We start from the raw sequence: 15,103 nt of genomic DNA, 5'->3' as shown, positions 1-15,103 counted from the left end.
ATCCATAATCCACCTTACTTCCTCAGCTTCCGTTTTATTCATTAGGTCACCACCTCATATACTTTCTTTGATCTTTGATAAAGCCATAAATCTAAGAGTGGTTCTCAAATCTAGAGATTTGCTGGTAGAGCGAATTAGTTTCTGCCTTGTTTCTTATATCACATAGGTGGCAAAGAATACGTTCCTTGAATTTTCTGTTTGTTTTGCCTATATAATAAGCTGTGCAGATACTACAGGTTGCAACATATACTAGGTTCCTGCTATTGCAATTCACTAGCCCTTGGAAAGTATATATCTTGTTACAGTATGCATAAACGTATCTTGTGCATTAATCCAAGCACATGCTTTACAGAAACCACATTTGCGTGTACCGTGTTAGGCCTTGTAGAAGCAGCCTGGGTGATATCATTTCTCATCTCTATTCCATCTTTTAGGCATAAAAGCCTCTTTAGCTTCTCTCTGCTCTTAAATGCAAACCTGGGTTTATCTCCTACCAGCTCTTTAATTCTAGTATCTGAAGTTACAGAGGTACACACAAGGGGTACAAAGCCTAATAGAGGTACACGCAAATGCGGTTTCTGTAAAGCATGTGCTTGGATTAACACACAAGATACATTTATACATCCTGTAACAAAACAAGACATATACTTTCCAAGGGCTAGTGAATTGCAACAGCAGGAACCTAGTATATGTTGCAACCTATACTATCTGCACAGCTTATTATATAGGTAAAACAAAATTCAAGGAACGTATTCTTCGCCACCTATGTGATATAAGAAACAAGGTAGAAACTAATTCTCTCTACCAACATATCTCTAGATTTGAGAACCACTCAGATTTATGGCTTTATTAAACATCAAAAAGTATACGAGGTGGTGACCAAATGAATAAAACGGAAGCCGAGGAAGCAAGGTTGATTATGGCTCAGAGCAGCTCATCTCCCAGGACTGAATGGGGTACTACCCCTACAACCCATATTAAAAGAGCAAGGCCTGAGAAATAAAAAGTAAATACAATCCAAGCTTTCACTTTAAGGAATGATGTCTTCAGAATGGGAGTGGCAACTGCTTTGTATATAAAACGTTTTTCTTACTTCTAACAGGATCTGAAGAAAGTTAAGCATAACCAAAAGCGTTTATCCTGTATTTCTGTTTTACTATTTGTTTTATATAATAGAGTTTTTAACAGTCTAATTAGAACTGGGAAGCTCCTTTTTAGATGGCTGTTTGTACAGAGTGCTTTAGCTGTTTTGAACAACTCAACAGTTCTTGTTAAAAGCTGGTAAGCTTTAACAAACTGCTGCTTATCAAGAGTGCTTCAGCTGTTCTTACCAGTCCAAAAGTTCTTGTAAGAGCCAGCAAATTTCCACTCTAACTGCTGTTTGTATCACGAGTGTTTCATCTGCTAACAGCTGTAGCAAGCATCAATTTAAACTGCTGCTTGTAACAGCTCAACAGTTCTTGTAAGAGCTACCAAGCTTCCACCTAAACTGCGGTTTGTACTAAGAGTATTTCAGTTAAATATTTGAGAGCAAGAGGTGGCACGTTCATTCTTTTTTCTTATCAATATGATGAACGTGTTTTATTTCAAAGGGTGAGTGACCCAGTCTTACACCTAGCTGCCAAATCTAATACTTTACAGGCAATGAGAAATCTATTTTATTTACATTAGGGATGCTCATATTACTACTGTTCAGCAAAACGAACCCAACTTTTCTAGATAATACCTCAGCAGTTAAGTAAATAAAAGTACAGGTCTACTGGAAAGTACAGTCTATCACTAGATGAATGGAACCCTCCCTCCTCCTATAAAAAAATGTAACTCTTATTCAGTCCTTATATCTGGAATCGCCAAGTGTATTCAGTAGCTGGAACTCATGAGAAGCATGCTAGAATATTTCAAATGATTTCAGACATATGGTCTCATTGCTAGGTACCATTTCTTTTGGCTTTTTCCCAGTTAGAGGTAGCCACAGCAGATCACCTGCCTGCTCATGATTGGCAGTGGAGTTTGACAGTGTTGAGTTGCCAGCTCGGCACCCAACCCTGCACAGAAGGCACACACAGACGCACTCGTGTCAAGGGCCAATTTAGAGCATGTCACAAATAGCCATTTCCTAATTTTACATTTTCAGGTGGAGAAAGACAAGAACAAGCTGCACAAGAAATCTGAACTCTTCCACAAAACACGCACCATTTCACTTTAGATGGACATGCACATGAAAGACTGCGTTCTGCACTTTTCGTTCAAATATAAAGACAAGCAATGTGCTATAAAGGCTAACCATCTTAGTCTCCTTATCCTGAAAACTTTGATATCAATAAAGAAATCTCATCTGTAAAGGCAGGGCTAAATAATTTAGTAAAAGCAAAACTAAGATGGTACCTCCACTCAGATAAAGCTGGTTATACTAAAACATGAATAAATGTAAAAAAAAAAGTAAACCACAAAACTTGAATAAATGTAAAAAAGTAAACCAGCTTAATCAGAGTTAATAAACTTGTTCTACTATTGGGTGTCATGGTGCTGGTTTACTTCATTTTTACATTTGTACGGCAGGATCAGACTTGAAAGGAAATACAAATGCTGTCAATGTCACCGTGACTTCTGTCCTAAAGTCAAAACCAAAACAGACATTCAAATACAATTACTGCCTTATGATTAATTATGAATAGGATTTAAATATAGCTAATGTCCACCCATCAGTATTTCCAAAGTTCTGTTAGTTGACTATGTGGTTAGCCTGCACATCCAGAAGGATGTTTGGTAATAAAAGCTTCCTGCACCATCTTTAGCTCTTTTCTGTTAGGAAGAAACAGTGTCAACACCAGCAAGTGGAAGTTATTCTGGACCTGTACTGCAAAACGAAGTAGGCAGAGAGCAACAGGCAAGCTGGATACTGAAATATCCAAACTAGTGGTAGCTCTCATAGCACATGGCGTAATTCCCTCAGCCTTCATTTGCTACAGTGCGACCTTAAGCAAGTTTCTTAATCAGACATTGCTCCTGGGTCACCACGAAAAAGAACAGTCAGTGGGCCTACCTGGTTAGCAAATGGATATTAAAAGTAGAGCTCCAAGAAATATAAAAACTGCCATTTAAATCCAGATTGCTTGGTACTAGGACAGTCAGCAAAAATGGAGAATCTGTCCTCTTTTCGCAGGTACCTGGGTGGCAGGGCTTTTCTGACTTCTTAAAGAGTATTTACCAGTTCACTAGGAAATGTGTCCTAAAGTTTTATCAGCCTTTTCTCATCCAGGCTACTAGTTTGGGGCTCTTCGGGTCTGAATGGACCAAAACTTCCACTTTGCTGAAAAAAAAACTGGTGCTGGAAGATGCAGGAATTCTTCCTTACTTAAATGCTCCAGCTGGGAGAACCAACGTTGTTTGATTAAAAAGTGCTACCAGAACCATTTCCTCAGCACCCTTGACTAGACAGTGAAAGAATACATAAAGCAGTCTTCTGCTCTACATGATTAGGGATACATCAGCAGCTCAGGTTTCTCTGCACAGGCACTAGGTATAAAACTTCCTCAGCTGAAGGCTGTGAAAGGGAAGAAATCGATGCGCAACTCAACATCCAAGTTTTTCTGGAATTTTTGGACGTCTAATTTTCATTCATGAGCATATCTATTGAGATGAAGGGTCCTTCTTAGAGCAGATCATCAGCTACTAGGCAAGTCTAATAACTACTGATCTTACACAACCATTATAAACCCTGGGATGCCATGTTGGGATGGATGGTACTACTATTTTCAGTCTTGGAAATGGAGAAAGGGCAGTCTACAAGGCCACATACTCTGCAGATAAGTCCTATCAGAGTATCCTGGGCTACATATATTTCAATGGGCATGCAAGGAGTTGGCTCCATATACTCTATCCCCTTAACGCCCACCCACCTTATTGCAGCATCATTTGTCAAAGCTGTAAACGTCATCACCAGATTATGACATTAACACACCAACAAAGTGTCTCCCACAGAGTCTCCTGAAAAAGGCAGGTAACAATCACTCCCCCCTTTGCTCTTCCACCATCAAGGTCATTTCCAATCCAGCTCATTTAGGTCGCAATTAAACTTCATCACTCCATATCACAGAACTAATCACAACGACTGGGTGCAGATCTGCTCTAATGGTCTTACAAGGAGTTGCTGTCAGGAAAGAGCTAGGAGGCTTGCAGACAGACTCATCTGTCAGGCTAGGACTGAGGCTATCAAGATTTGCTTCAAAAACAGGAATGAGTCACACCTTGCTTTCATATGTGAGGTATTCTTCACTATACCGGCTAGCATCCTGAGGATTCTTAGACATAGGTCAGTCTCCCCACCACATTAGTACACAAATGTGAAACCAGCATTAACCTTTGCAGAAAACTGCTTTGGAGAACCAGAAGGGCAAACAAGAATCAGATATGAAGAAAGCCAAATAATTTTCTGTTACAATGGACACTCGCAAAGGTCACACCTTTGACCACAGTAGATTGATACAGCCCTTACTCCTTAAGAAATGCCAAGAAGTTGTCAAGACAAAGCACTGAAATCTAGAAGAAAAAGTGTAACTGGCATACGACTGCATAGGAATAAACCTGATAACACTGTCTCCAAGAAATAAAAATCAACATTTTACCTCCAAATCCAAAAACTGTTTCCAAATACTTTCCCTTTTAGTAATGGCATCGAACAGGTCCTTGCCTTTCTCATAATACATTTTAATTTTCAGTAATTCTTCATCATGTTCCTTCAAAACATCCTCAGTAATATCCACTAAAGAAATTCAGAAACACACACATTAGGAGATCTCAGAATTTGAAGCAACATTACAGACAAGTAGCTACTGAAGTACTTAACTAACAGCAGAAACCACTTTGCGAGTAGCAACACAAGTGTTGCCCAAGAGCATCAACCACTGTAGGAGTGCTCATTTTTGTGCCTTCTATGGTCTCCTAGTTATAATCCATACAAAGGCACACTGCTACCACAATATACATAAAAACAAGACATCTCCAAGCATACAAAGCTATAGAACAAATATCAGAGTAAGCAAAGTACAGAAAACTTCAGAAGGAGGAAAAAAACAGACTGCTTATTCTGCATGCTTCCTTTGGGATCACGGCATCTTTACAGCACCAACACTGATGAGGATCTCCTGGAGCAAATTTCAGTTCAATAAAATTTGCTACTCTGCTTCCGAACTAGTGACAGGTGACCATTTGACTAGATTATTAACTGGCCAATCACAGCTGTTTACACTTGCTCATAAGGTCATATTCATATTGCTGTAATGAAGGCATTACAGAAATTACAATTTACACAAGGTTGCTTTGTGCTGTACAGGAAGTTTCCCCTTTCCGCACTAGGGTTTGCCACCTATCAGTTTTTCTTTTTCTGCACTATCTGGAAATCAAACTGATCCTAAGATAGTACGGAAAACATTGTACAAACTCTGGTATTCTGTTTCAAAAAAGGATACGGGACTATTGGAGTTTAAATCAGCTGATCTGCTGTGTGTTTTTTTTTTTTTTTTTTTTTTACAGAAACAGTAAATCAGCTATAAGCAGGCATCAGGAATGGAAACAGGGCATTCCTGCCTGCTGTCATAGTGACATCGCAAAATGGGCAGAATGTGGGTGGGAGAGGAGGTTTGAATGGGTGGAGTTACAGGTGATGCAAGGGGTGTGGTCTTACTCAGATTTTAGCCACAATGAAAGGTGGCAACTTTATTGCACACTGTTCTGTGACCATGGATTAAATAGAAGGGAATACATGTATAGGGAAATAGGATACAAATAGATTTGCCTCCTTGCAAATAAAGTTATGTACTCACCATAATGTTGCATGTGAGTTGTTCAGCTAGTCTTCATTCTCAATGATGGGTTCGGGGCCGATCCTCGGCTCTGACTTGGCCAATTGCAAAAGCTCGAGGTTTTCAACCAGCTCGAGGCCCACTCCCTATTCCATGATGCACTGGTGCTTCCCTCAGATCTCGTTTACTGCCAACTAAGTTACTAGAAAAAAATCCTGCCAATATAAGTATCAATAATACAGTAGACAAAGGCAATACAACCATGAGTTGTCCCAAGTTCTTGGTCCCCAAAAAATTGGGAGGGGGGGGGTTTGGAGGGTGGGACATAAGAATGAAAGTGAAATGAACTCACATGAAACGTTATGGCGAGTACATAACTTCTTTATGTGATGTTGTTCTCTCTCACCTTCATTCTTACTAATGGGTTAGCATCCCAAGCTCCATCCTTCTCAAGTGGCTCATGGGAGTATACTCCTCAGGACAGTGTAACCAAAGGAGGTCTTGTCCCTGGAGGCCCTACCTACTTTGTAATGAGTGATAAAGGTATGAGACCTTGATCAAGTAGCTGCTGCACAAATGATGTCTACTGGTAATTTAGCCAAGAAGGTTGAAGTGAAGACAGCTCTAGTTGAATGAGCCTTTATTCTTTGTTGTAATGGCATGTGGACAGAACTATACATAAAGGAGATACAGTCTGATAACCATTTGGATAAAGTAGTTTTAACCACTGGAACACCTTTCTTAGAATCTGAGAAGGAAACAAAAAGCTGTTCCGACTTTCTGAAATCATTGGTCATGTCTAAATAGAATCTAAGCTGCCTGTGTACACATCAAGCTTGTGCAGCATATATTCCATCTTATTAGTATAGTTTGGGAAAAAAACAGGCACTTCTATAGTCCGAGATCAGTCTCAGAAGAAACTTTAGGCAAAAAAGGAGGATTTGTCTTAAGTGAAACTCTATCCTTACGAAAAATCAAATATGGAGATTTAATAGACAAGGCCTGCAAGTCTAAAACCCTCTGGGGCAGAAGTAATAAGCTACTAGAAATATAGTTTTCTAGGACAAATATTTTAAGTCACAATATGCAGCTGGTTCAAACGGAGGTAGAATGATCCGTGAAAGAAAATTTAGGTTCCAGGGAGTAGCCGGGGATATAATGGGTGGTCTTAAATGTACGGTACCTTTAAGGAAGGCTTTTGAGAGTCTATATGACATTATGTAGAGCCCTGGTCACCAAGATGAAAGTTTGAAATTGCTGCCAAATGAACCTGAATGGTTGCTGCAGCTGCCCCCTCATTGAAAAGTTTAGTCAAGAACTCCAAAACAGATGAAATCAAAGCCAGATAAGGGTCAATATTATTTTGAGATGACCATATTGAGAACCTCTTCCATTTACTAAGATATAACTTCCCAAAGCACAATGCCCAGCACAAAAGGCACTTGTAGACACGTCAGGTAAATCTTCAAAAGTTTGTTTCACATCAAGGTTAAGCGCTTTCATCACAACGTGACTTCTTCAGAACACTACTAACCATTCTCCAAACACTTTTATATGATTAATACATCACATGACCCTATACATTCATACACCTGACATACTTATCTAATTAAAAAAGTTACCAATTAAAAGTGCTACAAGACTCACTAACACGATCATAAATTCCCCTTGTATGAATACATTTTGGAAAATACATTTTAAAAAAAATACATTTTAAAAAATACACTTTAAAAAACACATACAAATTTGCATTCATCCTAATGTGCAAATTGATAAATCTTCACCACAGTGAAAACCTTATGCTATATTCCACAGCACTTTATGAATATTATTTCTTACTATATTATATTAATGAGATGAGGCATAAATTACCTCCCCTATTAAAAACTCATACTGCCTATGCGTACCCGGTATTATCCAAAATTGGTTTGATAGATATATGATCATTAATTCCCGGGTATTCAGAGGCATTAAGCCTAATTTGCCACCTAACCTCTCTATCACCAACTCTCTTTTTCATATCTCCCCCTCTCACATTATCATCGACGTGTTCCAAAATAGCAAATTTGAACTTTGAACATTCTTTATTATCTCTCAAATGCTTCCACAGGGCATTATTTTCATCTTTTTTCCTTATGCTGCAATAGTGATCATAAATTCTATTACGTAGGCATCTATTTGTCATGCCTACGTAAAAACCAGGACAGTTGGTGCACACAGCCAAATACACTAAATTTTTAGTCCTACAGTTCCCCCTGTAAAAACTAATTTTGGCTTTATTAAAATTTTGCAAAGTGACAGTTAATTTCTCACATATGTATTGGCATTGCTGACATGTCCCACATTTACTTGTTCCCTTGCGTACCTTACTTAATTTCTTGTTGTCTTTCCTTTCCAAAAGACTTTTCATGTTGTACCCATTCTTGTGGACAAAACAGGGCTCTCTCCCCACTATCCTCAAAAAGTACAGTTTTGTACCTACCATAAATGTAGATGTTCGAAGATCCACATTGCTGCAGTCCTAACACTTGGGTAGTCCGCTGTCCCTCGGTCGGCCCGAATATCAGAGTATAAGGCTGACGTCGGTCAGGGCGCATTTGACTGACATCAGAACGTCAGGGTACAAATGCGCATGACCGACGTCATATCCTCAGTCTTTTCTTGCCCCAGATGTCAGAAGACCCTAAAGAAAAAAGGTCCAAACCCATAGGCAACAGCTAAACAAGCAACCAGCCTAACACCAAGAATATGTACAATATATACAATAAACACAATATACCGCAGATGTATAACCCAACCCACACAACCGCCTCAAACTACAGAGGGGAAGGAGGGAGAATTGACTGCAGCAATGTGGATCTTCGAACATCTACATTTATGGTAGGTACAAAACTGTACTATGTTCTTCATCTCACATTGCTGCAGTCCTAACACTTGGGTAGAATCCCAAAGCAGAGGTAAGGGAGGATGGCTAAACTATAATGAAGCAGGAGCTGCCAGAATGCCCTGCAAAACAGCAGTGGCAAACCCAGCCCTGGATTTAGAGTACAATGGAAGGTGGTAATGCCTAGAGAAGGTATGCACTGAACTCCAAGTGGCTGCCTCCAAAATATCCTTAGTTGCCACCCCCCTCAAAAAAGCTGTTGAAGTAGCAGTAGCCCTAGTGGAATGAGGCCTAATCCCAGCTGGAATCTCCTTGCCATGATGGGAATAACAGAAAGCAATGCAAAATCCAATCCACTTAGAAATAGTTTGTTTTGACACGGGCTTGCCCTGAGAGCACAAAGCAAAAGAAACTAGTAACTGCTGAGATTGTCTGAACCCTTTAGTTCTGTCCAAATAATATCGCAACTGCCTGTGAACATCTAAGGTGTGCAAAATCTTTTCCCCTTTAGTTTGGGGATTTGCATAAAAAGTAGGCAAATGAATAGTTTGGTTTAAAGCCACACTAGAAACCACTTTAGGCATAAAGGAGGGATTGGTACGTAAAGATACCCTATCCTTGTGAAAAATTAAGAAAGGCTCAACTGCCATAAGGGCCTGCAATTCAGAAACCCTTCTTGCAGAGGTAATGGCCAACAAAAAAGCAGTCTTCCATGACAAATATTTCAACTCAGCAGTAGCTGCAGGCTCAAAAGGTTGTAGAGTGAGTTTCTCCAACACAAAATTGAGATCCCAAGCAGGAGTAGGAGCTCTTAGGGGGTCTTATATTCTTTGCCCCTCTGAGAAATTGCTTGAATAAAGGATGAGAAAACAATGGTGGGTCACAATCGTAGTGAGCTGAAATTGCTGCAGCATGAATCTTAATAGAAGAGAAGGACAAACCTTTGTCCAATAACTCAGTAAGATATTGAAGAGCCACACTTAAATCAGGCTCAGAAACATCCAAATCCTAGCTGCACTCCAAAATAAAAATCTCTTCCATTTATCTGCGTACACTTTCCTTGTACTAGGCCTTCTAGCTTCCAAAATCACATTCAAAACTTGTTGTGGAAGTTGAGACCCTCTATGGTTTAAAACAGAATATGCCATGCTGTTAGGTGAAGAGAGTGAAGTTTGACATTCAGCAAATGACTGTCCTCCTGGGACAACAGATGTGGAATCAAAGGCAAAGGCCATGGAGGCTTCCGTACTAGGCTTCTCAGTAGTGGGTACCAGTGCTGTCGAGGCCAATCTGGAGCTAATCAAAATCATCCTTGGCTTGTCCTGTCTGACCTTCAGAAGTACCTTTGGGAGGAGAGGCAGAGGTGGAAAGGCATACACATGAAGATTTTTCCAACTGAAAGAAAGAGCATCCACTTTCCAAGCTGTGTGATGAAACCGCTTTGTGCAAAACTTTGGCAGCTGGTTGTTTAGTGGAGAAGCGAACAGATCTATGTCTGGAGTTCCCCAGGACACTGTCAGTTTCTGAAATACATGAAGATCCAGTTTCCACTCGTGGGGATCCATGATTTGTCTGCTTAACACATCTGCTAAGGAGTTCTGTGCTCCCGGCAGAAACCTTGCCTGAAGACTTAGTTGTAAACTGAGAGCAGTCTCCCACAAAATCATTGCTTGCCTGCATAGAGGATAAGAATGTGTTCCCCCTTGCTTGTTGATGTACCACATGACAGTTGTGTTGTCTGTTAGAATCAACACCTGCCCTGGAAGAAGGAAATCCTTGAAAGCTATTAATGCAAACTGGACTGCTAACATCTCCTTCATGTTGATATGTAGATGTTGTTGTCTGGCAGGCCACTTGTCTTGTATCCACTTTCCATTTAGATGAGCTCCCCAAGCTATGTCTGAGGCATCTGTCATTAAAATCTGACTCGCCTCTGGCCGGGTCACAGAGAGTCCCTTGTTTAGGTGACATTCCTGAGCCCACCACACAAATTCCTTTTGAATGCAAGGTATTATTTGAATGACAGTGTCCAGATCCTGGCAGTGCTGTGTCCATACATTTTTGAGATACCATTGTAGCTTCCTCATATGCAGTTTGGCATTGGGAAGCACCAGAATACAAGATGCCATGAACCCTAAGGCTTGAAGGACTGTCCTTGCAGTCAGCCCGGACTGATGAGATAGTTGATGGAAGTAAAGGGATAGACTTTTGTTTGTCCGGGGTTAAAAGGCCATCTGGGATGCTGTATTCAGTCTCACACCCAGAAAGCACATGTCCTGAGAGGGTACTAGACTGGACTTTATTTCGTTCACAGAATACCCTAGGCATCTTAGCACTGCTATCACATATTCCAAATGATGAAGAAGCTCTTCCTTTCTTGAGCCAGAATCAGGCAGTCGTCCAAATAAGGATAGATTTGTATTCCTTTTAGCCTGAAGAAAGCTATCACTGGAGCCAGAACTTTCGTGAACACTCTGGGCGCAGTAGATAAGCCAAAGGGCAATGCAGAGAACTGATAGTGAGAATTCCCAGCTCGAAAACGCAGATACTTCCTGCAACTTAGTCTGATAGGAACATGAAGGTAAGCCTCCTTGAGATCCAAAGTTACCATCCAATGATCTTTGCCCAGCAGAGGTAAAAGCTGCTGCAACGTCAACATTTTGAACTTGGGAATGTCCAGATAAGTGTTGAGGATGGATAAATCCAAAATTGGTCTCCACGTGCTCCCCTTCTTTGGTACTAGGAACAGGCGTGAATAAAATCCTAGGCCCCTTTCTGGCATGGGAACCGGCTGTATGGCCCCTATTTGGAGTAACAGTGTAATTTGCTTGTGAGCCTCCAGTCTTTGTGGAGGAATGTCTGGCATGCCTTTGAAAGGAGGCAAGGTATGGAAGTAAAACCTGTAACCGTGATGTATGATATCCAGTACCCATTTGTCTTGGGTAATCAAACTCCAATTTTCTTTGAAAAGTGCCAGCCTTCCTCCCAAAGGTGCCGCCAGGCGAAGGCTCTGGCAGCTGAAAAGGTAGGTCATTGGGTCTGTTTACGAAAGGACTGACCCCTGCCCTCACTCGAAGACTGTGCAGGAGAACTCCCTGTTCTAGGCCTAAAAGAGCCCTGACCTCTGCCCCTGCCACGTCTAGATCTACCCCTAGACTGGGAATCATAAGAAGGATACGTCCACCCCTTAGTAGGCCAATTTCTACTAAACTTTGGAGGCTGAACCTGCAAAAATCTTTAACAGTCTGCATAGACTTAGCCTTGTCTTCCATTTTCTTTAAAACTGCCTCAACAGGAGAACCAAACAAGACATCAGATTGCAAAGGCATCCAAAATCCTAGTTTTAACATGGTCAGATAAATTTTGATCCCTCAGCCAGGCGTGCCTGCGAAGAACTGACCCAGTGGCAGCCACCCTAGAGGAGGCCTGTACAGCATCAAAACCACATTGCAAAGAATGCTTACCCACCTGTTCAGAAACATGCACTAAATCCTGTAACTCTTTACAATCAATACCTTCCAGAGCATCAACCTTAGATTTCAACTGTGAAAGCAGATAATTTTGATATTTTAACATATGAAACTGGCAATTCAAAGCTCTCATGGCTAGGGTGGAAGAAGTATAAACTTTCTTTCCCCATCTATCCAAGGCCCTGGCCTCTTTATCTGCAGGAACCGGATTCTTGACAACAGAAGCCTTAACACCCTTGGGCCCCTGGCTAAAAGTCTCTGGGTCTGCCCTAGGACTCTTAAAAAGATACTTATGAGCTTCAGGCACCCTGTAATACCTATCTGGTTTAACAGGAGCAGGAGGCAAGGAATCAGGATTAAGAGAAGCCTCCGCAAACACATCTTCCACCACAGTCAAAACAGGAGGTATAGCCAAAGGCCTATGCTGGGGTAAAAACAAGAACTCCCTAAGCCTTTTCCTGGAGTCAGAGAAGTCCTGACCTTCCCATTTAAAATGCTCTCTCATGGAGTGAAGGGTCTCTGAAAAAGAAAAATCCTCAGGAGGAGAAGCAGAAGGAGTAGAATCATCCACATCAGAATCAGAATAATGAGAATACTCCTGCAAGTCTTCAGTCAAGACTCAGACACATCCAAGCCTGCTCATAATCCCCAACACTGGCTCCATCCTAGGCCTCTTATCAGGAGGGGCATAGAGCCTCTAATTAAAGTAATTAAATCTTCTGCCATTTTAAGCATGTGCTTCTTGGGCACAGAACCTGAAGAACTAGGAGTGACACCCACAGCAGCCAAACTAGACCTGCCTCTAGGAGAAGCCTTGGAAGCAGAAGAGAGGGCCTAGACACCTTAGGAAGAGAGGGGAGAAGTAACCTGAGAAGCCCTGTAGCCTGACTTGCCTCCTGGGAGGCCACATCCTGTAAAAGCAGAGTTTCTCCTGGGACTCCAGAGGCCTCCGTCAGAACCACCGGTTCCACTGACGCCTCTAAAGAACCGGGCGTCCGGTTCGACGACTTCTAACCTAGGTTTAACAGCCTTGTCCTTGCGCTTTGAGAAGCCGGCCGAGCATCCGACGGCATTTTGTAATTGCACCGCTTCAAAGACCAACCTGGCACAATCCAACCTCCGCTTTATAGTGCTTATTGAACCTAGCACAAAGCGCACCCAACAACGTGTGCTCAGGTCCCAAACAAGGTATACACAAATTATGGTAATCCCTATGCGTATCTGTTTCCCACAAGAAATACAGTTATTCACTTTTCTGACATCCGTAAACCACTGAGGCAAGAAAAACAAAAATATTCCCAACGGGTACTTAACCAACTCTGACTTCGGTCTGAAACTCGACGAAAAATTTCAGAACGCCAAACGGCACTTGCAACACTGCTTCTGCATCGGACCATGCGGCAAAAAAGACTGAGGATATGACGTCGGTCATGCGCATTTGTACCCTGACGTTCTGATGTCAGTCAAATGCGCCCTGACCGACGTCAGCCTTATACTCTGATATTCGGGCCGACCGAGGGACAGCGGACTACCCAAGTGTTAGGACTGCAGCAATGTGAGATGAAGAACATCTTCACTGTCAGCATACAGCACTTTCCAATTTCTCTGTAGTATTTCTTTGATGTCTCTACTATATTTGGAATGTTGTATAACACAAGCCCTTTTGAAATTTCTACTATCTACTTCCCGACCTGCTACCCGGTCTTTACTCACTGAATCTGTACCTTGTTTGTTCCCCAATAAAGGCTTATACTTGTTTCCCCATTCCTTAATAACGTATTCACTAACGTCCTCAATCATGTCCATAGGGTAACCCCTCTCCCTGAAAAATTCCTTCACCTTGCACATTTCCTCCACCACTTCATTCTCTTGAGACGTCATCCGAGCCACCCTGATACATTGCCCTTTTATTATATTTCTTTTTTGGGCCATTGGGTGGCTACTAGAAAAGTGCAAGTATGAGTTACTGAACGTGTTTTTTCTATACATGTTAGATTTGAACTTTCCACCTTCAATACTTATCCTGACATCCAGGTACGGTATAGTCACCCTATCCTTATTGAAAGTAAATTTAAAGCTCTCACTACATGTGTTCAAGTATGCACAAAATTCATTCAACTCATTGCTGTTACCATTCCACAATACAAATATATCGTCCAAAAATCTTAGGTAACAAGTGACATACTATTAGAATGATGGCCCTTCCCAGAGAATTGGCTTTCTGTAAAAATTTGGCTATCAGTGGAAAGGCATAAAGGAGCCCGGAGGCCAATCGTACACAAGCGCATCCCTTGGGGAATCTCCCGGAGGGGGATTAGGGCAAAGTAGCTGCAGCATTTTTTGTTCATGGGGGTTGGAAAGAGATAGCAGCAAGGCTGACACCATCTGCTGCAGAATATCCATTCTGCTACTTCCTTCTTCAGGGACCGTTCTTGCGGCAATAGGATAGTACTGCTCAGTTTGTCTGGTATCACATTGGTCCTCCCTGGGATGTGTGTTGCTATCAGAAAGTGATGAGTGGAGGTAGCCCACTGCCATACTCCCAAGGCCTCTCAACATAGTGGGTAAGATCTGGTTCCTCCTTGTTTATGTACCAGACTCACATATGCTGGCTGTATCACAATAGTAACTAGAGGAAGAGAGTCTTGAAAGAACTGCAATGTTGGAAGTACCGCTCTCATCACTAGGACGTTGATATGCAGATGAGCCTCCTGTTCTTTCAATGTGCCTTGGGCTGTTCTTCAATGATAATGCCCCCCCCCCCAACCTATCAGGGAAGCGTCCATGGTCACTGTGACAACTGGCAATGGTAGTACAAAGGGATGGCCTATGGTCACCAGGTGTGACGTACAACTTCTACAAAGATGATCTTCAGTGGTAGCCATCATAATTTGGAGAGACATCGGTAGATCTTGAAAAGTCTATTGTGTGAACAGGACCCTTTGCAG

General features: G+C 41.7%; 1 protein-coding gene across 2 annotated transcripts in view; it reads right to left on the bottom strand.

Annotated features, from left to right (window-relative positions):
* LOC122793263 (protein regulator of cytokinesis 1-like) overlaps window positions 1-15,103 on the bottom strand; it is a 1,295,879-nt gene that overhangs the window by 546,906 nt on the left and 733,870 nt on the right. For both annotated transcript variants that reach the window (XM_044061121.1, XM_044061122.1), the window contains exon 8: window positions 4,626-4,762. In XM_044061121.1, the coding sequence (XP_043917056.1) occupies window positions 4,626-4,762 (137 nt within the window). The remainder of the gene's footprint in view (window positions 1-4,625; window positions 4,763-15,103) is intronic.

This window comes from Protopterus annectens, chromosome 2.part0, assembly GCF_019279795.1.
Source record: "Protopterus annectens isolate FY-2018-M chromosome 2.part0, PAN1.0, whole genome shotgun sequence".
NCBI classification, from domain to species: Eukaryota; Metazoa; Chordata; order Ceratodontiformes; family Protopteridae; genus Protopterus; species Protopterus annectens.
Note: the sequence above shows the minus strand (reverse complement) of the source record. Positions and strands in the feature narration are given on the sequence as shown.